Here is a 27,649-nt window from a genome sequence, read left to right on the forward strand (position 1 = left end):
CTAGGCTGGTGCCTGAGGCTTACCTCTGAAATAGTATGTCTGGTCACTAGGTTAGAGGATGGTTCATGGTAAGGACAAAATTTTGCCCCTGGAGTAGTCACATCCACGTTGTGACGCACCTTGAGTAAACTCTTCCTGCAAGATGTGGTGGAGTGCCTAAAAAGACAGATGGAACTTCATTAAGCTTAGAAACTAGGTTAGTACAACTGTTTTGTGCCCGATGACTAATAAATCACAGATAATACATTTAAAAAATGATAATACATATCTGTATGTACAGCCACATTTATAATGAAATGTATTTTCACTATCACTAGCTGGTAAGGCTGCAGGGAGCGGCTGAACGATACCCACCTAAAACGTAGATAATCTAGTAGTTTCTAGATATAACTTGGATGCTGTGTATAAGCAAATTGGCTTAGGTCAGTTTCCAACACCAAGTTATGATTGACTATTTGTCAGTTTCTTTTTATAGATAAAAGTTTTGGGTCATGTAATTATAGACAGTATTGGTAGGTGGACACAAGTTCTTGATTGTTGTATCTTATTAATAAGGAATATTGTTGTCTCTTTTAATGTTTTCACCTTAAGTGTATCTTGGCTGATACATACAACTTATACATATAATTATGCATGTTACACAGTACTTGCTTAGTGTATGTTCCTATCCCATACTTTTAGATTGGCTTCTATTATAAAATATATAATAATGAAAAGAAGAGATTAAACAGCCACAAAAACTTACATTTTAAGATTATGCCATTTCTTTCAGATCTTTATTTCTCAAAAGGATCAAAAGCCTTCAACAGAAATTTTTTAAATGCCAAGCTATCAAATAAAAATACAATATATACTAGAAGAGTCAAAAAAGGTTATCATAATCCTTTGTTATTTTGTTTTGTTTGGACAAATTATAACAGAGAATTAGACACTGGGAATCTAAAAATACAAGGATACTTCTCAAGTCAGTATTTTAGGTACAGGACACAGCTCGAGTGGTATCAAGATAAAGAGTGTGGGAAAACCCAAAACTGTGCCAAGCAGCAGAATTAAAAGGAGTTTGTAAAGAGAAGAAAAAGGCTGTATCCTTTTACTAAACTATGTACGTTCTGGCACCTGTAAACCGAACGCAAACGTTCCCAAATTCTGAAATTGTGACTTAAAAAAAAGTAATGGTGATAGATAAATCATATGTCAGAGTGAAACTTTAAAATACATTTCGTATTTCCAGCATCATGAAAATAAATCCCTTTGTAGGCAATTATCCTAAAATATTTTTATCAGAAATATAGCTCTAGTAACAAATAACCATTTGACAGTTATATAAACATGTAACAGATATGCTCTACATGTGTAATTTAAGTACATTACTATGAGCATTCTTTACGGGTATACATCATACAAAAATAAATCATTTTCATATTTTTTAAATGTTGGCACTGTAAGTTCACACGAATGAGCTACTCAGTCAGTCTCCCTATTTCGGGAAGCCTTTGCATGGAAGGACAGCGTCTCTGTGAAGTTCTCCGGGAAGTCAAGGAGGTGCTGATGGGGACCGAAGGCTGCCTCAGCTCAGGAGAGCCCACAGGCAACAGGGCAGTTCGGGGAGAGTCATAGGCACAGGAAGGGCGTAGGTGGAAGACATGTAAAACCAATCAGGAAGTTTTGTTATACTCTTAAAGGATCCAATCCCCACTCCATCTCCTCCAAGAAATGCTAAAAGAAAATTTTCTTTTGAAAATTTAAAGTCCCGGCACTAGTAAAACTGACTTCTAGTACTTTCAGTCAAAAAAGCTTAATTCTCTTTAATTTCTGGTTTTATGACCAAATATCCTGAAGATAGCGTTTTTCTTCTTTTAAAGTGGCCAGGGTTTTCATTGCTTCTAGTTTTTCAACTCCAATCTCTTTGCTTATTATTTCCACAAGGGCATCATGTACATCCTTGGCCATATTCTTAGCATCTCTAAAAAAGAAAATAAGATGATTGTTTACAAGCAGGCATTTTTACTAAATCCTCCTTAATTCACAAGTCTAATTCCCTTTGACTGTACCACCATAGTTCTTCCCTCCCTCTTCTTGGAACATCTCACATAGATCTCCCAGCCTCCAGGCCAGGCCTTCATCTACGGTGACTGTTGTAGGAGGCAGAGCTGACCACACGGTTCTACAGATCCCAATCCTCCATAGGCTCCAGGTCCCAACAGTAGGCCAACAATTTCCTAGGTGTCAAACAAGCATCTGAGGCCCCGCCTGGTTCCGGCCCACCTGCTGGCTCATCCCTCATTCCCTGCCTTCCACTCTCAAAGCACACAGTAGACTCGTACTCCTGAAGGGAACCAGATCCCTTGCACACTTCTAGGTTTTTATGCACATATAATTAGTAACAGACACCTTTATCGAGGACTTAGTATGTGCCAGGTCCTTTTGAAGTGCTTCTACATCTTAACTCTTCAGTTTACAAGACACGGGAGGCACCCCTCCTGGGTGCTCTTGCAGTGCTCTCTGGAACACTTCCGACGTTAGAAATGTGTTTATGTGCAGCTTTCTCGCCAGGGAGTAAGTTGTCTGAGGGTAGGAAGTGTAACTCACTTATCCTCTGATACAGTTTGGACGTGTGCCCTCTCCAAATCTTTATGTTAAAACGTGGTTCCCAGCGTTAGAAGTGGGGCTTGGTGGGAGGCGTCTGAGTCATGGGGGCAGATCCCTCATGAACGGCTTGTTGCTATGCTCGCTGTAATGAGTGAGTTCTCCCTCTACGTTCCTGAGCGATCTGGCTGAGAGTGTGGCACCTCTCCCTACCTCTTGCTTCCTCTCTTGCCATGTGAGGTGCCGCTCCCCCTGTCTTCTGTCAGAGTGGAAGCTTCCTGGGCACCAGAAGCAGGTGCTGGCACCATGTTTCCTGTACAGCCTAAACCATGAGCTCATTAGATCTTTTTTCTTTAGTCTCAGGTATTCCTTTATAGCAACACAAAAACCGAAACATCCTCGTATCTATCGACATCTGAATGTGCCCAAGCACTCACCCAGCACTTGGGTGTTTGCTGAATGAAGCAAAGTGTCAGACAAGATTCCACTATGTTAGGAAAATGTCCTGGCCCCTCACAGTGAAATTTCTTGAGAGGTGTCTGTGGTGGCTGTCTCACCTTTCTCAAGAGGCTCTCCCCTCCACTTCTCCCAGGAACTTACACCCCACGAGTCTGCTCCGCTGTCTTCTCACTTGACACATCAGCAGTACAGGCTCCCTCCCTGAGACAGTACCCTCTTGGCTTTGGGACAATTTTGCTTCTTTGGTGGCTGTTCCTTCTGTCTACTTCATTCCCGCTTCCCTGATGGGCCGTCAATGTTCAAGTGACCCAGGGTTTCCTTCTGAGCCCTCTGACCACTGCTATTAATGCTTCCAAGTGCATTTCACCAATGTGAAAAGTAAAGCACCAATGATTGGGAGGAGTTATTTCTGGAATAATGTTTTAAAAGAGTCTGGACATTTAAGATATTCTCCAAGTTCTCAATTACCAGTTATCTGTGATCTGTACAATTAACTCTGCCTCTACTATTTAGAAGTACATCTCTAAAACTCTGTATTTGACCACCAATGGCACTGTCCTCGCCAAACAAAATGCAGACTAAATACTTCATTAAAAGCTAAGGAAAATGTAAACCAAAACAATGTCTAGAATGTTTGCCCTTTATCGACCTAAAGCAATGTTTTTCAATTAAGAGTCAAAATCTATTGAAAGGACATGAAATCAACTTAGTAGCCAAAGCTAGCTTTTAAAGCAAACTAAATACAATGGAAAAGAAATGATCAGAATGTGTTATAAAAACTAAACAGAAAATGTTAAGTTTTGTTTCATGAAACTTGTTTCAATTGTATTTATACATATGTTCTGGGTCAGGATGCCAGTATTTTGTCTTCTGCATTACAGTTGAAAAAAACAAAAGAACCCGACTCAGAGAATGTGTTGAATCCCAGGAACGTATTTGGATGAAAAAGTGAATTTCTTACTTCAAAAATTCTTTTTCACTAGCAGAAATTTTTTGAGTCTCATTAAAATAAGCAAATAAGTGTTAAACAATTTTTCTACGGCAATTATGGGTTTCTGTAACAGATTTTGCCTCAGAAAGTAGATCAAATTTAGTAACACAGAATGTTTCTGGGTTTTTGTCAACTTTATCACCACAAATTATGCCTAGAAGAGAAAGAATCCTAGTATCCACATTCTCAGGGTCAAAATCATACTTTTTCTTTCTTAGTTATTAACAGTTCAAAAAGCACAAATCACCTATTCTTATATACAACAAAATCAATCTGGAGATTTCAATTCACATGATTAATGTTGTAACATGAGTGTAATTTTCAGACGTGAAAAACAGGTATGTAAATGGTACCAAGAAGGTACAATGCAAGCATTAACTTTCACCACTATTTACCTGATAATAACAACTTCTGGGCTAGTAAATATGTCAAAATCATTTCAGAACTGTTATTTCTATTCCTGTACTTAAGAATCAAATGTCTTATCCCTACATATCTAGATTATTGGCTTCTCAGTCCTTTGTTTCTTCTATAGACATCACCAATGGCCCTCTCCTACCCGACTTAGGCACGATAACGACTCACCCACACACATAAATACAGCCGTTCTCGTGGAGAAGGATTCTCACCACCTCCTGGCCATGAAGCTGGATGTTGTCTTGCACATACTTTGCTGTGGCTTCCTCCTCCCCAACAGGAGCATCTCTTGAGAAGGAAACCTTTAGATGAGTTAAGATTCCATGCTTAAGGAAATGTCTGAGCTCTTTTCTGAAATATAATATATAATGGATCACTAAAAGGTTGTCAAGTTGAAAAAGTCTGAGAATTAGAATTGTACACTCAGTGGTTGAGTACAATACTGGGATTGTACAATACCTGAATAGATAATCCCTATCCTTATGCCTGCAGCCAAAAAACAACCACACTGCTCCAAAATTTCCATCTGGATGTTGTTCTTGGAGTTTCTCTCTAAGTAGGAAAAAAAAAAGTTTAGGTGTGTGATATAAGGAATATGTAAAACTAATCTCTTTCATTAGGAACTATCACCAACAAACTCAGACAGATTTGTAAAATCCACCTCTGCAGCTGAACATTCAATCATTTAATTAGCGTTTTACTCTCCACATGCTGTCATGGCCACTCCAGCAGGCACCACGCTAGGCAAGTGTGTGGAGAAGCAGCTACATACGACGTACACAAAATGAGGACAATTCAAAGTATCACACTGTGAGATCCAGAGAGAGTTCTACATTCAATAATATTAACAGCAATTTTATGAATAAATGAACTCTTACTATGGAAAAGTGGCACAGGGCTGTGAAAGGTAGAATGTGTAAAGTGTCGATGAAACGATGAACACACTGATGAGACAGAGACATCTGTGATTACGCTTTTGCTTCCTTAAGGAAAAACTTAAAACGAAGTAAAATAACTGTCCAAAGGATAGGACTCTACTGAGGAATAGTACCCAAGACTTGCGCATTAGTTCTCAAATATAAGCAGAAGCACAATTTTATTTTACTTATTTCATATCAAATAATTCTGTTCTGATATAAAGTTATACTTATTAATATTCTGTTGAAAATTACTGATGTTTGAGTTTAATGTTGAAACTTTTACTGTAATTGGATCTGTTACTACCAATTTTATCCAATTAAGGGATAGATACAACAGCTGTATATCATCACAGTACGAAGGTAGGCCCAATATTTGTCCCCAACCACATATGATATAAACCACACCGTAGCTGAGAAAGGAAATACTAAAAGTGCCACAGTTAAAAAAGGAAGTTCTAGTACAAAGCAAAATCTCTACTACATTGTGTGTTTCCTTTTCCCATGCTGACAAATTATGTTATCACACATTGAATAATAAATTTTAAATAAAAATTTTACAATCAAAGTCCAATTATCCTAAAAACGACTAAAGAATCCAAAACAGTTCCTCAGGAATACATTTTCCCATTAGCCAAAAAAAGAACATACCTATGTTGTAGGAACCCAATAAACGGTGCTATGCCAGTTCCTGGACCCACCATTATGATGGGGATTGAGGGGTCATTTGGTAAGTGGAAATAATTTGTTGTTCGAGGAGAGATGGATATCTGAAATATCAAATCAAATGTGGTAAGCATGAAAGAAAACCTAGGAAAGAGTATACAACCAATATGACCTTTGCTAAACAAATCAGAAAGGGAAAATTTCCATCAAAGAAACATCACTAAATAGCAGCATTAGATTTTACTGAAACCATGAGCACATTTGTCACTACAGGAAGAGTTTGTCTTACAAATTTTTCTTTTCTATTGAAATAAAAAATGTTTTAAAAAATGATAGGCATTGTGTCTCTGAGGTAGAACACTAAATAGACAATGATCAAATCATGTTTCTTGGTCCATGGATAAGATTTGCTTTCTGGTGGGCAGACAACAGTATATATTATGGAGAAAGGTACCCTAAATATGAAGACAATAAAGATTAGCATCACGATGAGGTTGAAAATTTTTTTTTTTTTTTTTTTTTTTTTTTTTTCTGAGACGGAGTCTGGCTCTGTCGCCCAGGCTGGAGTGCAGTGGCCGGATCTCAGCTCACTGCAAGCTCCGCCTCCCGGGTTTACGCCATTCTCCTGCCTCAGCCTCCCGAGTAGCTGGGACTACAGGCGCCGCCACCACGCCCGGCTAGTTTTTTGTATTTTTTAGTAGAGACGGGGTTTCACCGTGTTAGTCAGGATGGTCTCGATCTCCTGACCTCGTGATCCGCCCGTCTCGGCCTCCCAAAGTGCTGGGATTACAGGCTTGAGCCACCGCGCCCGGCCAAGGTTGAAAAATTTTAAATAAAAGTCAGGCACCTTGAAAAGAAATTAAGGGGCTGCTCCAAATATTCTAGATAATGGTGCTATATTTGCTATTCTGGGTTCAATACTACCCAGAATTATTTTTGTCATAACTAAACAAATCATAAAATTAACAAAATCTTTTTGTTAAAATTTCAAAATATATTTCTGAATCAATCTGAGTATGTTTCACTTCCAGTTTCACTGACATATGCAAAAGTCATAGTGAGTGGTACCGAGGTTTAGGAATGACAGGATTCCCCTCCACCTTGCCTGGTGGTGTAATTGTATACATTTTAACTTTTAACTCAAGGACAACTGTAGAAGTAATGAAGAGCCTGAACACCATACCTTTTAAATGAAGGAATGGCAGAGCTGTGTCTTATTATTGCTCTTACTTGGGAATGAAACTAGTTAACATTACATTTGCCTTATCGCTTCATTCATTTAACAGATTTACTGAAAGTATTCACTATGACAGGCATTAGGGATACAGAAATGAACAAAACAACATCCCTGTCTTTATGGAACTGACATTCTAGTGAGAGAAAAAGAAAATAAACATACACATTACCACGTGTATCCACAGAATGATGGGTAATGACTTCCTAATGTCTTAGGAAGCAAAATGACACAGGGTAAGGAAATGATGGGTGTGGCAGTGAGCTTATAATTCAAACACCAATGCCAAAGAAGGCCCATGTCTACAGCGAGACCTCTGACCACGATCTGAATCAAGCTAGTTAGCCATGCCACAGCATATTCCTGGCAGAAAAGACAACACATGTGCAAAGATCCTGTGACAACAGCATACTTTCTATGTTTTGGGGCTCTCTTCCTCGAAGGCTGTGGTGCTGCTTCACCTGGGGGTCTATGTGGAGAGAGTATCATGGCAGATGGGAAGAAGAGAGACAGTCTATGCCACACCCACAGGCTCAGTGCTCCTGCTTAGATGTGGCAGATGTCCTTCACACAGCCAGGCTGAACACCAGTGGCAGGGTTAATCTGTGAACAACTGTACTATCTGCCATAGTAAGGCAGAGCATGTGATAGGTCTTGCAAAGGTCAACATTCTCTATAATTTGTAATAAAACATGGCACAAGCACAGGGAATTTCAGATAGTTTTAAATTATATCCTTCACATCTGCACTTCTACTGCATATAGAGTGGATAGTCAATAAAAATCTGTTAAAATGGGGAAGGAAGGAGGAAGACAGGGAGGGAGAAAAGGAGGAGTAGGTGAAAGGCACCCATGCTTAGTGTTTATGATACATGATGGACACACATTGTTTTTAACGTTCTGGAGATCATCTGCTATCTTTATACAATCACCATGTGACATATACTTGTATATCAGTACTATAATATTTCTTCTCAAAAAATAAAGTTTCTATAAGGTTTCTAATATTTAGATGTATAATGAATATATGATGTATAGTGAACACAGTAAAGCGTCTCTCTGTTCCAGGCAGCAGACTGGAAAAATATCAAGTTGAAGGGCAACTTCAAGCAGCAATCATCCCTCATCCTCTCAAGTATATCCCATGAAGTCCTAATCCCCCCTAACGTCTATGAACATTTCACCTCTAATAACTTCAAGAAACCAAACTTGTCCTAAGACAACACTCCAAGTGAATCACTGATTTCTTCCTTACCATGAAGAAAGCGGACTTCATGATAAAGCCTGAAATGTTGCTTTATTTCAACCATTCTTGTGGACAACTTTAAATTGTTCCCTACACACATGGTCTCAAAATTCTGGTGAGTGCCATACCAAAACATAAAAACAGGTGTCACTAAGTCCAGGTGTAAAGTGTCCACAATCTGTTGAGAAAATCACATAACCTTTTACTCCTAGGTGTGGTAAAAGTATTTACCGCCATAATGTCTTCTCAATAATGGCACAAATTCAGATGTCAGACACCACAGATAACAAAAGGAGAGAAACGGGGATGCGGGAATCCTACTAGCCAAAATTAGACAACATAAAATTAGTCCTTAGTTGCCCTCAGACTCCCATGGTAAAACTACTTATTTGAGAGGCAGTATACACCTTAAACATAAAATGAGACTGTCTCTCATCACCCCCTTAAATACTTCTAGACTCTTCTCCACCCCTCCCTAGGCCGATGTACCAAGAGTATCAACATAAAAGGTCTTCTTTTCCATGAATAGGACAAGCAAAGACCGTACTATATAAAATTCATGCTTGACATATTCAGAAAATACACACACTAGTCAGAGAGTAAACAGTTTCTGCTCTTGCAATAGAGATTTTAAAATTCAAGAACAGCATAAATGTTCTTATGATAGTAATGAATGATGTGGGTAAGACATTGTTTTTTTCTAATCAAACAAAGAGTATGAGTTAACAATGTTGAAGTGAAGGTACTAATTTCTTACCTTAGGAGCCACGGCTTTCCTGCTGTCTTCATGGGATGCATATGTGTTTGGCTGAAGAACGGAAGCAACCAACAAGGCCAGCCAGCCTGTGCACACTCCCTTCCGCAGAACCTCTGTTGGGGCAGTAGACAGAAATTCCACAACGTTGAAGACAAAATGGAGCTTCCCCGGGTGAAATAAACTTGAGCTGCAAAGATACACAGACAAGTTTTGAACTCGGTATCAGTACGACTACACACATGGGTCAAACCAATCCTTTTTTCACTCAGTTTAGAAATATTTCCTTATAGGCTCTAACCAACTTCCAAATCCTCATAGAGGAAAGCTATTATTACATAATTAAAAACTGCCCCCAACCCTCACACTCTCACACCCTATATTTTGTGTTACTCAAGAAAGTTTCCAATTTTATTTGCTTGCACTAGGACTAGATGAGACTTATAAAAAGTAATATGCCCTAAGGATCTTCATGTAAAAGACTCACTCAGTCAATATTATAAAGACATTTTACCATGTGAAGAAATGGGGATAAATTCTAACAAATATCCATACATTATCTACCGGTAAGATCACAAAACTTGAAAGTGACTGAAGTATACACCCAGAAAAGAGAAAACTAAAAATTCAAAGTAAAAACATCTTTAAAAGACATCCCTACAAAAACAGATTTCTTTTCACATTACAGGGTATATAATGCGAAAGAACTTGAGTTCATTCTTAATTCCTTTTTCAACCAAAAGAATGGCACACTTTCTTGTATTATTAATGAAAGGCAAAACAGAGAGCCAGATGGGGAAACAGCAGAGGCCATGCAATGGAAGGAAGGCCAGAGGGAGAATCCTACAAGCCAGTGCTCATCAAATGTTTTTTGTTTTTGTTTTTTGAGACGGGGTCTCACTCTGTTGCCCAGGCTCAAGTGCAGTGGTGCAATCTCGGCTCACTGCAATCTCCACCTCCCGGGTTCACGCTACTCTCCCACCTCAGCCTCCCGAGTAGCTGGCGCCCGCCAACACGCCCGGCTAATTTTGTTTTTGTATTTTTAGTACAGACGGGGTTTCACAGTGTTAGCCAGGATAGTCTTCATCTCCTGACCTTGTGATCTGCCAGCCTCAGCCTCCCGAAGTGCTGGGATTACAGGCATGAGCCACCATACCCAGCCTCATCAAATGTTTTATAGTGGAACTTTTCTGTCTCTCCTACCTTCTGCTGCCATTCAGTGACGGGGGCTGGGCACACCAAAAGAGGAAGCATGTGGAGGAGCCTGAGACTCCTAAGTGGGCAAACAGTGCTGGGCCGTCAGGAGCCACCCAAGACGTTAAATTCTATGAAGTCCCAGAGGACAGGAGCTCTGTGATTCTTCTTCTGCTTTATCATGCCTGGTACTGTCTTCCATAAATCAGCTAAGTTTTCACTGAATAAATTAGTAAACTCTAAGGATTTGGAAGTCTGAGTGCCAAAAGATGTTGAACAATGATGCTATATATTATGTGAATGAATATTAGTACCTTGCACACGAATATGGTCTGGGTTGGAGTTTAGGAAGATGTTCTAGAAAAAAATAAAAACAAGCAATTATTAATTCACTACTACTGAAAATAACCTTACCTAAAAAATAAAAAATCCACATCTTATTTAGAATACTCAAAATAAATCATGTTCTAGTTTTAAATCATAGTTAAGAGCATGTATAAATTCTTTGTGTTCAAGTAAAATATTACTATTTTTTTCTTCAATTCGTAAAGTTAAAAACGAGATAAGACGCATTTCCTTACTCATAAGTCAGTATTTCTATCCAAATGGTAAATTTTGAAAGCAAAGGCTCCTAGGAACGGGTCCATGAGGTGGCTTCAGAGGCGAGGAGTCAGTCAACTCTTACCAGGCATGTGCAGTTTTCTGCAGGAAGGTGTCCCGTTTTCAGATTTAAAATAAAGTCATGATCCCAAAAAGATTAAAGGCTACTCTTTCAAGAATTACTGAAAATACTTAGGCTTGAAGATTTTCCATCTTACATTTAAAATAATTAAAGTGTTTGGTTTTTTAAAAATTATAAAAAAAATTCAGTGATTTCAAAATACACAGGTATTCTTTCAAAAGCAGGTTAAATAATCTGTATTTAAATATTGAACTATCCACTAATAAACTTTGAAATGTTTTATGTTTTGGTATGTTTTATGTTTAGCAGTTACTTAACTGAAAATTTGAAAAGGTCTATGTATAATGGTTTAGAGTTTTAAACATCAAAATAAGGTTTAGTAGGGTGTTCGACTTAATATTAAGCTTTAGATATTTTAATTTTTCTTAAGGAAATTAGAAAATAATATAATTTTTTATAAGTCCCAATGACTTTAATTTTTTTATATAACTATGTAACATGTGGTATTGTTACAAACATTCTAAAAGGCAACAAAAAATCTACGAAAAGAATTGAAATAAAATAGTATATGATAAGAGAACTTTCCACTACTACTTAGAACTCCCCACCCTGTGTTCTGTCATCCTAATCCTGCTGTGGTTCCAAAGACTTCACTGGAGAGGGTGAGAGGGCCAGCCTAGGACAGGATGGCGAGAAGAGCGGCCTCATTCAGCAACATGGTCTTACCATTTTGGGGAGGTCCTAAGTGGAAAGAACACTAAGAAAAAGGAGGAGAAATCAGGCCCTGACTTGCAGAGGAGGGTGCCTTTAATTGTACTGGGCATCGAAAAGGATCTTGCTGGCCTAAATGTCTAAAAATGAGCTTTCTATTAAAAAGTTACCTTTTTCAAAGCTAATGAACATCATATTGAATTGATAGAGGTTGATGCAGTCTGTGCTGTGTGCAGAATGCAGAAATGCCCCCATCTGAGCCAGTCCAGATCGAGGGTCCTTCAAGAGCAAAAGGGGCCTATGTCGTCCCTTTTGGGAGGTCCTAAGTGGAAAGAACACTAAGAAAAAGGAGGAGAAATCAGGCCCTGACTTGCAGAGGAGGGTGCCTTTAATTGTACTGGGCATCGAAAAGGATCTTGTTGGCCTAAGAGTAAAAAGGACAATACACATTTTGGTGTCACCAAAGAAAAATGCAAATGTTAAAGGCATGACTACTTACCACTATGGGAAAGGAGATGACAAAATTATAAGCACAGGAAAGTAATAAAGGCTTTGAAGTCCTCTAAAGCACCCAGTCTTCACCCCAGTAAGCATTTTCAATCCCTTCCTGAGAGCCACAGAGACGCCCCCTGGACATCGACTGCTCAGGGAAAACGCTTAGGTCTCTTCTGTTGGAGTATGAGGACTAGAAGAGTCACTCTGGGCAAAAAAATGGGTTACCTTTCATTCGAAATGGGATGGTTCTCTGCCTGGCAGTGCCATGAATATGTCGACTGGCACTGGGACGACATAGGCCCCTTTTGCTCTTGAAGGACCCTCGATCTGGACTGGCTCAGATGGGGGCATTTCTGCATTCTGTACACAGCACAGACTGCATCAACCTCTATCAATTCAATATGATGTTCATTAGCTTTGAAAAAGGTAACTTTTTAATAGAAAGCTCATTTTTAGACATTTAGCTAAACAACCTTTCTGAAAAAAGTTAAATTAGAAAAGATGCTCAACTCTGAGGCAAAAAAAGAGAATAACAAGTGACTCTGCTAGGAGAGAAAATGATAGTGACACTGCTGGAAGGAAAAAAAAAAGAAAAACCAAAAGTTTGGAAGGGAAATTATGTGACTTCTGGAAGGGCACACAGATGTCACAGCACCCTGAGAACAAGATACAAGATGTTTACTTACCAATCACCACCATTCATTTAGATGTATTCTTTATGCATAGAATACAAAGGGTAAGACAAGAGCAGCAAATTTTCTTTACTACAGAAAGGTGGCCCGCCTGTCAGTGCACGAACAGCCACCACGGTGCTTGTGAAAGCGACTACTCACCAAGCAGGAGACTGAGCGGTGGCTGGCAAGAAGGGAAAGCGAGGAGGAGATCCAACAAGCAGGCGCAGGCATCTCGTACAAAGCGGCTATAATCGGCTGCCCCTTGTTTACTGCACAGCTCCTGTAGCCTGCGCTTTTCAGCACTGTCACTGGTATAGTCCACAAGGGCTCGCAAAAATGCCTACAAAAAGGAGCCCGCCTTAAATTATGACACAATTTGTGGGTAGAGCTATTAGAATACTCAGTTCAGTGTCTGCCTGGGGATGCGCCCAATTACCCAAGAAAAAAATGAGAAAGCCGCTAGGAGCTATTGTCAGGAGGAGGGAACTTAATTTACCATTTGCTTTAATGTTGACCTGTTAGAAAAATTTCACAATGTAAATAAATAAATAAAAATAATAAAATTCTGAATCCCAATTTTCAAAGTCTAAACTCCTGAACAAAACATCAAACTTGCTAATAAGAATTTTTTTTTATTTCAATGCAATTACAAGCTATTAATTACATGCATACATAGCTTATTTCTCAAGGGCTCCTTAGGAACAAAGCACTTCAGTCATTATTCACATCAAATGTTATGTGAAATGCTAATGGGTACTGCTACTTTAAATTCCATGGCTCAAGACGATTGTGTCCTGGACTTCCTTAACAGGGAGGACAAAATCACTGTTCCCGAAGGAGTCACAGGTTTCCAAAGGTTTAGCTGAAGAATCTCTGTCTAAAACACCAAGACACTAACAAATTACACCAAATGCCAAACCCAGTGTCGAACAAAAACAAGGACTCAGGAAACGCTGCTAAATGGACACCCCAAATCTCTGCTTAGACTTTTTGGACGATAATAAAAAAATCTACCAGTAACAGTTTGTAAATTCTAAAGCCAATACAATCTTCTAAATTAAAAGCTAAAACAGTGACAATTTTAAATCCTTTAACATACTTTTTTCACTTCAGAACTATGAAAACTTTATGGTACTAAAATAGGAAATACTGCACTATTTTTGGAGAACAAGCTGACAAACACTGTTACAATTTAAAATGTAAATATTTTTAAAACAGCAATTCTACTCCAAGGAATTTGTTTTACAAATATACTTCAAGTAAGTGTCCAAACATTAATACAAGAAAGTTTGCCTTTCTTTTTTAATAGTGAAAAAGCAAAAATGACTCCATTGCCCATAATTATATCAACAAATAATGGTGTATCCATAGTATCCATTAAAACTCTTTCCATCCTGAAATATACAGATTCTTGATTTAAGTTAAAAAGGCAAGTTATAGAACAGCACATATAATATGGATCCCCATATTTTCCTCAGGAAAGCAAAATTCAAGTGTTAACTCTGAGGGTTTGATTATAAAATACTTTGGTTTCCTAGGTTATTTCTGTATCCAGAATTTTTCCAATGAGCATACTATTTTTGAAAAAAAAAAAACCCAGATATACATATATATACACACAAATATATATACACACATACATACACACACACACTTTACACATATTTTAAAAGCAGTAGAGCTGAACCAAAATTGTGACTTAATCGGTAAGCTTTCATCACAGTAAATTAATTCTAAATTTACTCAAATTACATCTCGAGCTGATTACCAGGAAAAGAAGATAGAAAAAAAAAAATATATATATACACACACACACACACACACACACACACACACACACATATATTTAGAGACAGCTGAGCCTCTCTCTAAAGTAGTTTACTCATCCAAGACTAGAAATGCGATAAACACATTAATAAATGACACGAAAACCACACTGGAGAGATAGTGGCCTAATTACAACACTCTCTATGCTCACTGATGATACAAGTGTGGCAAGGGACATGTGAAAAATTTTAGCCATTAATGGCCACTTCAGGGAACTGGTTAGAAGAAATCAGTTACAAGTAGTTTTAAAAAAACAGTTCCTGGTACAATACTGACATCTAGTGGATCGTTCTACCTCCAAGTTCATCTAAAAATTGATTATTACCTACCAAAACCCTTCCATTTTTCCTGAAGCATTCTGTTACAGCAATAAATAGTTACATAGTATTACACAAAGGAGATCTTAACAACTGCAGGAAGTTGCAAGTGGTGGTGGTGGGGAATCCTAAGCTCTCATTAGCTTCCTGTCACCAATTAAAGCAGCAGCAGCAACGTGTAGCTGGGTAACACAAGGTCAACTGCAGTCACCTCCATCACTGTGGAATGTGCTACACAGTTAATGACTAGTAAAAATAAGACTAAGAAAAAGCCCTATTTAAACAACTTCATTTCAAACAAAAATTTAAATGCAAATACAACATAAAAAGATTTGTATATGATAGTTACAATGATAGGACATACCTCTGGGAACTAATACTAAAAACATGTTATCAAGATCGTATTTTTTAAGACTGCAAAGGGCAGATTCTAGATTTGTTTAATCAATCCTAAACAAAGCTAAGCGTATTTTAAAATAGTTACCTGAAGAAGAGAGAAAAAAGTACCTTTTTAGGAATTGCTCGGATTTCAAGACACCAGGTAAAAATGAACTGGACAGAACATCTTGCAGGTATATGCTGGGGTAAGGCAGCTCCTTTTCAGGTAAAGACAAGAAAGGGGTTCATGACATAGAAGATAAAGAATAAAATGTTTTACACATTCCCCAAAACACAATTACTGTAGTACTTTACAGCACATCAAAGTGCAATACGACTTGTGGCAATGTTTATTCAGTCAAAAAAATTCCCCAAAATGAATACAGTAAACAAAACTCCACCTTACAAAAAAATAAAAATAAAAGACTATAAATTCAAGATAGGCCATATAAAAGAAAGGAAAATTATTTAAAATTAAGAAACAAAAAAAGCTAAAAAGATAGCAGTAATCCATTAGTATTATTATTCTCAAAAAATCAATTTAGGACTTATTCAAGATTCTAAGTAAATAATATATTTATATTTTGAAAAATAAATAATTATGGATAAAGCAATTATTTTCTATAATAAATGAGCAGAAACAAACATACTATGAGAAGTAAATATAATAGGAAAAGAATTTTTTTTAAAAACCTAAGCCAATGCTTCTCAAAAACTACATTTACACTCATTTTTCATGTCCACAAACGTCCAATAATCGGAACATCCATGATCTTCTTATTCAGTGTAATTAACATGAAAGTTAAGAAACTAGCAATACCAGCGTATGCCTGTGTTCCCAGACCCTGATGCACAGCTGAGCCCCAGGCATCTGTGCGGCCACCACACAGGACACTGAACCTTAGAACCACACTCTCACCATCAGCTCCAGTCACTGGCCCACAACACCCTAACGTCACAGCCTGTACCTTTCTTCTTTGTGTCTGTCTTTATCTTCAAAAGGACGTAGTGCTCTCTTTTATCTTCAAGCTGCAGTCTTTGGAGTAGGCTTTGTACCTCAGAATCACTGTTAGGACAGATTACGCTGAAGGCATCTCCAGGCTGATAGGAAAAGTCTGTTTTCTAGGGAAGAGCCAAAATGAAAAAAAAAAAAAAATCCATTATATGTGTTACATAGTTTAAGCTACAGGGGAACAAAAATGTAGTTTTCAATATCATGATTTTAATATATGAACTCAGAAAGAAAATAGAATTTCAAAAAACACACAACACGATTTTAAAAAGTAAGCCCAACTAACCAAATAAACATATTTTCATTATTAGCAGTTACTATTAAAAAGAAATCTGGCAGTTATCCAGTGTTTTGCCTTTTATCATTGCATACTTAAAGAATGGAAGTCAGACCTTCCTTGCTCTCTACAAAGTAAGGTCCTATGGCGTTTTCAGTAACCCATGTAAATATAAAAATCCCTCTTACAAAAACACAGATGTACACACACACGAAAACATACATTATGACCCAAAGAAATTAATTATGATCAAAAGCATTGGTTTTCAATTTTCTTCTCCTTACTTCACTCTTTTCCTTTAGGGGACAGGAAAGAGTACTTTATTTCCTTAAGTTTAAAACATTACACCATCTGGCTTGATACTGGCTGTGAGCAAACATGGGCTGAAAAAGCCACCACTTCCCAAGTCAAGTCTATTACTAGGCCCATTGTCTCTAAGCCCTAGAGTGATACAGATGCAGGCTATGGCTCTGGGAAGGAGCCTCTCACAATGACACAAGCTCACATTTCTTGCCAGCAAGGGCGACAGACTGGATTAAGCACAGACCAAACCTTGCCTCTTTATGACAAAAATGTAAAACACCAGAACAAAAAATATTTTGGTGTACATAGTATTAATATTTATAGATGCAAAACCATTTAGTTTTGACACACTATATTTCTTTTTTTCTGTTAGGAAGTTCAATTAAATCTACATAGACGGCCTTAATGTGCCCTTGCTTTTCTGAAAGAACCCACTTAACCTCTCAAGACTTTCACAAAATAAAGGGTTCAGCTAAATGACTTTGAAGAGGTGCTCAAGCACTTATTTTAGGATTGTCAGTCAGTTTCTTAACCTAAGGTCAATGGATTCCAGCAGGGTGTGGAGGGTGGCCAAGGGGCCCATGGACGGGGTACATAGAGGCACATCTCAGACTAAAACTGTATATAAATGTTTCTATATAGAGTGGGCTCTCCATACCCTCAGGTTCTCCATCCTCAGAATCAACCAACCCTGGATGGAAAATATTTGGGAGGAAAAAAACAATAAAAAATAACAGTAAAAATAATGTAAACTTAAAAATACAGTACAGCAACTACTTACACTGTGGTTACTGTAAGTAATCAACAGATGACTTAAAGTATAGGGGAGGACGTGCACAGATTACATATAAATACTATAACATTTTATATAAGGGATTTGAGCTTTGAGGATCTGGATATCTGAAAGGGGTCCTGGAACAAATCCTTCAAAGATACTAAGGGACAAGTGTAATCATTTTTCGGTAGACCTCTCGTTATATAACCAAGCACCACGCAGCTCAGCGTACGTAACCAAGCACCACGCAGCTCAGCGTACGTAACCAAGCACCACGCAGCTCAGCGTACGTAACCAAGCACCACACGTCTTTCTGCACATCTTGACAATATTACTGTGCTGAGAAATAAATTTTGCAACTTACTGAAATGTCCAATTCTACCAGCAGAGTGGTTTTTATGGCATCGTTCGTAGTAAGTTGAACTGCCTTTGAAATTGGAACTTGAAAAATTGGATCTGCTGAAGTCACAGATGCTTGGCTTTCCTCCTTTAGAAACAAATGGGACAAAATGTAAGTGCAATTTTCAATTATACCCTTCTTTCGCTTAGTGACTATGCAAGATCCATAGGGACTTACAAAATCTCCTGGCTACTTAGTATTCATTTCCAAGGTAAAGGAGTGCAGACATATGGAACTTTTTCAGAAGAGAAGCTTGATTCTATTTCAAACTCTTTATCTATTAGACATTAGAATTTCTGAAATACACTTAGAAAATACAAAATACTGGCATTTTCACATAAAGATCGAGTAGTTTTCCTAATAAACTATGTACAGGGAAACAGTATGTATGCAAATGTTTCAGGAAGGAGAGGAGATCTTAAAGGATGTGAAAGATGTTTAAGAATGCAACGTGTGTGTGTGTGTGTGTGTGTGTAGATGGTCACAGGAACCCCTTAGTGTGGGGTAATGCTGTTCATATGGCTGCTGAAATATGGCTTGTGAAATATGGCTAGTGTCACTAAGAAACAGAATTAATTTTAACAAATGTTCATTAATTTAAATTTAAGTAGCTATATGTGGCTAGCAGCTCTTGTACCAGACATAGTAGGTCTTGGAAAACTGCAAAAAAATCCCAATTCTTTATAATACTCCCTACTCCTTTTCTATATTCCTAAGTTTAAAAACAAAACATTTTAACAGTACTAGTCAATTAATCATGGATAAGTGGCTATATGGGAAAGCTGGGATGAAGGTCAGTTCTGGGTGTCTGGGGTGTGGGGTACTGAGATGTACCCCTAAGAAGACTGCCTTCTGCAAAGGCTATGGCAGTGCTGATAATGACAATCTCTGCCACCTGCAAGAACCACTTCAGCATTCTCACGTCACACCTTGCCCCTGCCCACACCTCCTTTCAGAGGCAGCCCACATCCAATGTCTAATCAATGACTACAAACGTCCAGCCTCTTTGTTCCAACTCAGGACAACTCTGAAGACCCACCAGCTCCAGAGAACCCTGTGGGATTGGCTGAGGCCTTTGCTGAGACTGCACAGCAGCTCAGCTTCCTTCTGTGCCCAATCCTGCTTCCATCCCTCCATGCCCAAAGATGATGCTGTCAAGAGGATGCCCTAAAGACATCTCATTGTTTGACTCCTGGAACCAGCCTGTGACAGTCAGTGCCAGGGTAGCCTAGGAAAGATGCTAAAATGGAGTCTGGAGCTGGATCATCTGCCTGGTTGACAATGAGACCACCACACTAGTGAGAGAGCAGACAGATGGCACCAGCACACAGCAACAATGCCACCGTAAGTAGCAGGGAGAGCCAGTGGAAGCAAATGCATTACCTTGCAAGATCCATCAGGTGCTTGAGAACTATGGAGAAATAGTAGCAGAGAAGACTGGTGGGACTTGGGGGGGCTACTGCTAAACTTCACTCATACTTGAAAAAAAGCAAAAAGCTTAAATGATGAATCAACAATTAAGTAAGTATAAAAGCCAGGGGACATCCACAGGAGCTTAGAAAGACACAGGCATCTCACACAGCTCATGACAGCAAAGGCAGAGAAAGCCAAGGACTAACTGGGAAAAAAAATCTTGAATACCCAGAAGCCCTTAAAAATCTTGACTACAAAGAATCCCTTAAGGATCTTGACTACCCAGATTCCCTGAAAAATCTTACTACCCAGATTCCCTTGAACTCTTTGAGCCTGCAGATGCGGCCAGTCCTTCCCATGAAGAGTAAGAACTCCCTTCTCACATCTGGATGGTGTAGGGACCTCTGCCCACAGCATATGCCTGTGCCCCACTACCACACCCCATCCCCTCTCCTGGTCGCTAGACCAATAACTGGGGTTGTTGCGACACACTCAGCCACTAAAGCCCTGGGCCAGTTAAGGAAGGTAAGGGACTAACCCCTAAGAAAGTATAGGACAGAGCACTACGCCCCCACAGGAGCCAGGAGAGTATGCACACGACAAGACAGCTGAGGTCCTAAATTGAGGAGGGCAGAACACAGATGCAAAAAATGAGCAGCTCAAAAAGGCACTGGATCAATCCTTATAATGAAATCAAGGAGACATGTAAAGGGAGCTGTAGGCAGCCGCTCCAATAAAAACGACCCTTTGCTCTGTTTCCAGACCAGCAACCCACTGACTGTAGGAGAGAACAGGTCCCTAGGAGGAGGGACTGTGCGACACTAGAAAAACTGTACTTGGCAATGGCTTCTGCAGTCCTTCTCTCAAAGGGGAAATGTACACTGGGCTAAGGGGAATGTGCAGGCATTCCAGAGTCTGTGAAGAGGGGGTTCAAATGAATGTTGTTACCTAGGGACCCAAAGCATCAGCACAGCTCGTCTGTGACAGCAAGGCACATGGGGGGCAGGCGGTAAATGGAGTCCTGGCCCAGGACCCCCAGTGGCCACTCAGCAGCTGGCACAGGGCAACACCGAATTCTTGGCCTCTGACATAAGATCTATTATCATGGGGAAGGCCAAGAAGAAGTCTCTGAATTTGACGCCATCCTCCTCCCTAAACACCGAGATAGAACAAGAGAAACAAAATAGCATCCTGAGAGAAATGACATCCTTAAAAAGCTGATGGACACAGGGGATGGTCTCTCATATCTCCATTTAATTCACCAGTTTGACCACTGCAAAAACCACACAAATCCTGGGGGATGACACTGAACTACTGGAAACTCAAACAAGTAACAGGTCCGCTGTAGCCTCTCTGCAAGCTGGTTTTCCTTGACAGAGTAGACTAGCATGGCCTCAGGTACAGGGACAATGATTTCGTCAAAGTGCTCCTTCCCAACCCTATCACTAAAGAGGATCAGAAACAGTTCACTTTGAGTTGGAACAACGTATACATTTACAATTATGCCCCAGGGCTCTCATAAGTCTGCCTGCTGTTATGAGTCTGAATAAATGTGGAACACCTGCAAAGCACCACACTAACCAGCTTACTCTATCAGGGGCATTGTGCTATCAGACTGAATGAGCAACGAGAAGTGGTCAGAATACTGGAGTCCTTGGTAAGACCCATGCCCTATGCAATTTAGGGGCTTGCAGTGTCAGCACAATTTTTAGGGTTCTAACAGTTTGGTGCATGTCAGGACATCCCCTCCCAAGTAAAGGCCACACTAGTGCACCTTGTACCTCACTTCTCCTAGAGAGAAGCAGAATCACTGCTAAGCGTCTTTAGGATCTGTGGATAGCACATCCCATACCTGAGAGGACTGCTGAGACCCAAATACCAAGTGACAGAAAAGGTCTCCAGCTTTGCATGGGGCCCAGAGCAGGAGAGGGCTCTACAGCAGGTCCAAGTGACGGTGCTTGTTAACAGGTCCTGCCGCTCTACCACACAACCCAGAAGACCCTCTGGTTATAAGAGGTAATACTTCCGCATGGGAGAAAGGTACCATACGGGGCTGACTGAGGCCTCTGTTGAGACTGCATCGCAGCTCAGCTTCTCACTGTGCCAAATCCTGCTTCCAACCCCTCTGTGCCTCAAGGCGATAGTCCCAAGAGGATGCCTACAAAACATTCTTTTTTTTCCCAAGTCTTCACTCTCTCAGTATAGTATTTCATATTTATATTGTCTCCCTTAAATACTTCAGATTTGTTAAATCTTTTAACTACATTATTTACAACTCAAGTCTATTTAATGACACTTTCTATTAAGAAAAAACCTAGAAACCGTTTTTTTTTTTTGAGACAGAATCTCACTCCGTCACCCAGGCTAGAGTACGGTAGTGCGATCTCGGCTCACTGCAACCTCCGCCTCCTGGAAAATCCCGGCCGGGCGCGGTGGCTCAAGCCTGTAATCCCAGCACTTTGGGAGGCCGAGACGGGCGGATCACGAGGTCAGGAGATCGAGACCATCCTGGCTAACACGGTGAAACCCCGTCTCTACTAAAAAATACAAAAAAAACTAGCCGGGCGAGGTGGCGGGCGCCTGTAATCCCAGCTACTCGGGAGGCTGAGGCAGGAGAATGGCGTAAACCCGGGAGGCGGAGCTTGCAGTGAGCTGAGATCCGGCCACTGCACTCCAGCCTGGGCGACAGAGCGAGACTCCGTCTCAAAAAAAAAAAAAAAACCCACAAACTCTTAAACAGATCTTCCTCCTAACTTAAAACTCCTAGTCAGATGAATGAGTACTCTCTATCCCCGCTGCCATGAACTGATCCTGTCTCTGGTGCATCACTGTATCTGCTCCCACCAGACCAGGCATACATTGTGTCTGTTCCCAAACCAGACTGAGATACACTTACTGCAATTATCTCACTAAACAATTCACAAAATAATGAAGTACAAGTGCAAAAACAATAGCCCATAGTTGTTTATACACAAAATCATACTTGTATGAAAGTTTTAGAAAGACACTATAAAAGATGCTAAAAAAAATTGCTATCATACGAGGTGTCTACAAATAGTGCTAACATACAAGACAGATGCTGCATCCAAATTATTTCTTAAATGTCTACATCTGTCTTCATTAAAAAAAGAGAACAAGACACTAAAACTGGTAGTAACTGCAGTAAGGCTGTGGTTTTTGTAAGAAAAGTCCATGTGGAACTCCAAACAGCCACTCAACAGAAAGAGGACTTAGCCCTGGAAACTTATTTTAAGCAGGTTAGAAAAAACTTCAGGGTACCATACACTGACTATGGCGAGAAATTAGCTATTATGCAACGTGATACTCAACTAACTGCCCATACAACTTACCTCTGTTTGACTCATCTAAAATGAGAAACCAAGTCGTTAGTTCTCCAAAATAATGACAAAACTGAGTTCTTAACTATTTACTTCTTCAAATACAGAAATAATAATACAAGACCTTTTATAATACCTGGGTGGGAAAACTTTTACTGGAAGGGGCCAAATGCCTTAGGCTTTGCAGGCCCCTGTGGTCACCATTAACTCTGCCATTGTAGCTCAGAAGCTGTCACAGACACGACCTAAACGAAAAGGCATGGCTATGTTCCAGTGAAATCTATTTACAAAAGAAAGGTGTTAGGCCACATTTGGCCAGTGAGCCATAGGTTGTTGACCTCTCTTCTAATGTAATAATTTAAAAGCCCAAAGCAAATATCCATGATTAAAAAGCATCCACAGCATAAAGAAAAACTTGCTTACCTGGCCAAGAGACTCCTGCAGATGTACCTGCAAATATTCTGGGGGTAAAGCAGGAACATTCAGAGAGGCTAGTGAGAGTGGGGGTACCGAACGGGTAAGTGAGGACTCAAAGTCTTCAATTAAAACATTGGATTGGTTGCTGTTCACTGCATCTTGCTTCAAAACCTCAGAATCCTTTCTTCCTAAATCATCGAATCTCAGAAGCTCGACTTGTGATTCAATGTGTAGCAACTCTGACTTCACAAGGTCTGTCCTCGAGGACGCAGGTGATGCCACCGGGGCTGTGCCACTTATCTCCTCTTGTCCTCTGCTTGACCTAAAATGCTCTCTGAGGGCCGGCCAGAGTCCAGCAATCCATGGCTCAACCACAAGTTCTAAACTGGACAGTAAAAGCAAAGGAAAAACCAAACAAATGCCTAAGTTCTCCATCTGAACGCAGAACAGGACAATGACAGTCTGTCCATCTGGCAAAGTATGCACTTGTTAGAAACACTACGAAGACCATTCGGAGTACAAAAAATGCTTCATGATTAAGTTTTAAAAAGCAGGATATATTATGTGTTCATTAGCACTGCAGCTGAAAACATGAGCATGTATAAAGGTAAAAGAAATGAAGAGGGACAGGAAGATATTCTAGTAATAGGATGATAGGAATAGAATTCCTCAAACCAGAATTGGTAAACTTTATCTTAAGAAGATATCATTTTAAATAGGCATACTAATGCTAACAGAACTTAACCAAAATCCAAGCCCACCATAATGCTGCAAATGCTCATTCCATCCATCAAATGCACCTTTTTTTTTCTGCCTAGCCGATTTACTGATGTTTTTCCTACAGATTAAAATATCACCAAGAAATCACTACAGATTAATGCCAAGTCCTTGGACTAAATAAATAATGCCTTTCTCTCAGTCCTGAACCATTTTATTTATTTATTTATTTTCATTTTAGTAAAATTCCCAGGGAAGCTGACAACAGGAGAAAAAAAAAAGCAACTATCCTTTGGGAAAGCTGAATTCATCATAAATAGATTGTTTTAAATGTGGCAGTCCACCTATTAACAAATGATGATAACAACAGCCATTCCCTGAACAGAGAAGTAGAGTCAGTGGATAAGACCGTGTCAGGGCTGTGGAAATAACACCACTTTCAATCACAACTGAAAGGAGGTTCGATTAAATTCTAATTCCTAAAGCGAAATGAGTATTAAGAGGACGCACATTTCAGGCCTGTGTCTCATCATGACTCAAGCTGTCATTTCACTGTGCTCGGTAAGTGCTCATGTAGTACACTGCTCAAAATGTGGTTATATATTAGATCTGCCCTGAGGAGCCTTTGTGAAAACAAGTTTATAAAATTACAGGTTCAATAATAACAGCTACATTTAAAATATCACTTTCATAACTCAGAAATATTAAGGGGATAATATGCGTTAACCATGAAGAGAGCTAACGTTCACTAAGTGTTTACCACATGATGACAGGCACTCTTCTAAGAGGACAACATGTATTAATCCGTTTGATCATACCACGAAGCTTACACAGTAAATAGATTACTGTTATTTATTGCATAGAGGCAAAAACCGAGGAACAAAAAACTTAAGTAATTTGATCAAGTTCTCAGTCGGGAAGTGGGGGATCAAGGATTTGAACCCAGGTAATGGACTCATGCGTGCATTCGTAACCCCATTTAGTGTGGTGGTATGTACATCAAGCAAGAATGTCTTGAAAATATCTTTGTTTCAGAAAAAGGAAAAATTGAAGTAAGGTAGTTAGCTTGAAAAATCTAAGCAGTGTAGTCTACTGAAATATACAGTCAAGCATTTTAATACTGACACCAATAAATCAACAGAGAAAATGAAAGCCTTTGAAGAGAAGTGAAATATAGATGAGTGATGGGCCTAATGGTAATGGATGACACAAGCTTTACATTAACAGTTAAACACAGCCCATACAAGACTGAGCATTTAATGTCAATGAGCTTCTGGCAAAAGAAAACTCAACATAAAGGTACAGAGCTAAAAGTGAATTCGCAAAGAAATGTCACAAAGCTTTGTCACAATCAGGAACAATATGTGTGCTGGGGATGTGGAAAAAACCCACAGCATCACGGCTGAAGGGAAAGATGGAAGAAGTGGGCACAAGGGTGAGTTCAGCAGAAATACAGTATGCCGAAAAGCAAGACGTTTGCTGAATTTGTCATTTTCTCATAAACAGATTATTCAGTAACATAGTGAGAGAAAATTAAATTAATACATGGACCTAGTAGAAAAAAATCAAGGGTGTGTGCTATTATCTGGCTAAAATAGTTAAAGGCTAAGTAAGTTATAGGACATCTGTAAGACCACTGAATAAACACATCAGGATAATTTGAAAGGTGCCACACTGGGTGAAATACTGACTTGTAAAAACAAGAATAAAAGTAATGAAAAGATAAAGCATGTGTCTGTAAACGTCTGATTGGCATGGTGGCAAATGGCCGTTCAGAAGGTAAGAGCACGCCAAGCAATGCAGCCTACAGTGCAGGCCCCACAGACCCATGTTCTCTAACAGTGAAGTATGGCTCAACAGGCTCCCTCCATGTAAAGAGCCCAATCCAAAGGCTCCGTGTGCACGGCAAGGAGAAGGGCATGCACGATTCAAGTTGCTAAAGAACAAGCTGATTTCTGCAAATACCTACACTGTTTAAAATAAAGATAACTGTACTGGGGTACCTTTTCTAACGCTTGCCATTAGCACACACTGAGAAGGATGAGACAGACACAAAAGAAAATCAGCAAAACAGGTAAATCAAGCTCTGGCTGACCCTCTTGGGTCCTAAAGCCAAAAAAGCTAACAAAAGTAAAACTGAGGAAAAGTTCAGTGTTAAATGAAAAGTCAACACGTTTTATAAATGAACTTTCATCATGCACAGAGGGCTTATTGGAATAAACAGAGAACACTGCCCTTACCCTACACAGTCATCTGCATGTCCAGTGTCATAAAAATGCCGGGCTCCAAGCTCTTGAAGTCGTTTATCAATTATTTTCCCCCCATTACAAAAGTAGGTGTATTCTGAATCACCGAGACCTAAAGAGCCCAAATACATAATTAATGCACAATAAGGTTTAAATTTAAGGACATAAAGAATAGGTAAATAAAGTATCTAAAATAATACTATTCCATGCTCTTTTGAATGGAGTAATAATGTACAGCCTCACATTTTATTCTCCTTGAGTAATACTATGCATGCAGGCAGCTTTCTTCTATTTTACAATATAAAAGTACCAGATATAATGAAACAAAATACTTATTGGCCACTGGTGAAAGAAAAGACTTCACACTTTCATCTCCTTGACTATGTGTAAAAATATAGAAATCTTAAAACTAGGGTCAGACAGGTTGCAAAACCACAATATCTGTTATCTGTACATTTTTTCTGATACTGAGCAGGGGTCAGCCAACCATAGCTTCTGGGCCAAATACAACCCACCGCCTTTCTTTGTAAATAAAGTTTTATTAGAAGACAGTCAGGTCCATTTGTGTATATATTATTTATAACAGTAAGAGTTGAGTAGGCCTGCAAAGCCTAAAATATTTACTATCTGGCCCTTTATAGATAGAGTTTGCTGACTCCTGATATACACAGGTACACCTGCCGTATAAACAACCACAATAACGATGTGCTATAAAGGTTTCTGTGTTGGGGAAATTAAGAATTGCTTCTATGTCTCATGGTAAAAAATAAATAAATAAATAAATAAATAAAAAAGCTTCAATTCCTCAGCTGAGTAGTCATCTCCATGTTCTTTCTCTACAAAAGGGTGAGAAATCAGTGGTTCCAGGCTCGGGCCTAACATTGACTAGAACAATGGGATAGGCTTCCGCTCCTGTCTTTTCTGGATTTTTAAACAAGTACGTGTTCTCTCTCTGAAAATACAAAAAGTATAAAAACTTGAGGTAAAAAAAAATTATAAATACTGTGAAATACTCTCTTGAACATGTTATATATGACAGATCATTGCCAGGGTTACAATCTCAAATTTCTAATCAGTTATTTATTATACTCAATCCATCCTTTCCAGATACCCTCTCCAAAAAATAATCCTCAAAAAAAATATATATATATATATAGGTCACGAGTCAGGAATGCGGACTCTCAATTCCCCTCTGGTATCATAT

At 39.2% G+C, this 27,649-nt stretch overlaps 1 protein-coding gene across 4 annotated transcripts in view; it reads right to left on the reverse strand.

The window, feature by feature from the left end:
- Positions 1-759: 759 nt before the first annotated feature.
- The window catches only part of MTRR (5-methyltetrahydrofolate-homocysteine methyltransferase reductase), a 32,028-nt gene continuing 5,138 nt past the window's right edge, over positions 760-27,649 (reverse strand). For all 4 annotated transcript variants that reach the window (XM_007961187.3, XM_007961185.3, XM_073014842.1 and 1 more), the window contains 12 exons: positions 26,440-26,557; positions 23,489-23,867; positions 18,279-18,401; positions 16,516-16,669; positions 15,677-15,765; positions 13,185-13,365; positions 10,778-10,820; positions 9,273-9,459; positions 6,022-6,140; positions 4,913-5,005; positions 4,622-4,804; positions 760-1,963 (listed from right to left, as the gene is read on the reverse strand). In XM_007961187.3, the coding sequence (XP_007959378.3) occupies positions 1,819-1,963; positions 4,622-4,804; positions 4,913-5,005; positions 6,022-6,140; positions 9,273-9,459; positions 10,778-10,820; positions 13,185-13,365; positions 15,677-15,765; positions 16,516-16,669; positions 18,279-18,401; positions 23,489-23,867; positions 26,440-26,557 (1,814 nt within the window). In that variant the 3' untranslated portion in view covers positions 760-1,818. The remainder of the gene's footprint in view (positions 1,964-4,621; positions 4,805-4,912; positions 5,006-6,021; positions 6,141-9,272; positions 9,460-10,777; positions 10,821-13,184; positions 13,366-15,676; positions 15,766-16,515; positions 16,670-18,278; positions 18,402-23,488; positions 23,868-26,439; positions 26,558-27,649) is intronic.

Source organism: Chlorocebus sabaeus, chromosome 4, assembly GCF_047675955.1.
Source record: "Chlorocebus sabaeus isolate Y175 chromosome 4, mChlSab1.0.hap1, whole genome shotgun sequence".
In the NCBI taxonomy this organism is placed as follows: Eukaryota; Metazoa; Chordata; class Mammalia; order Primates; family Cercopithecidae; genus Chlorocebus; species Chlorocebus sabaeus.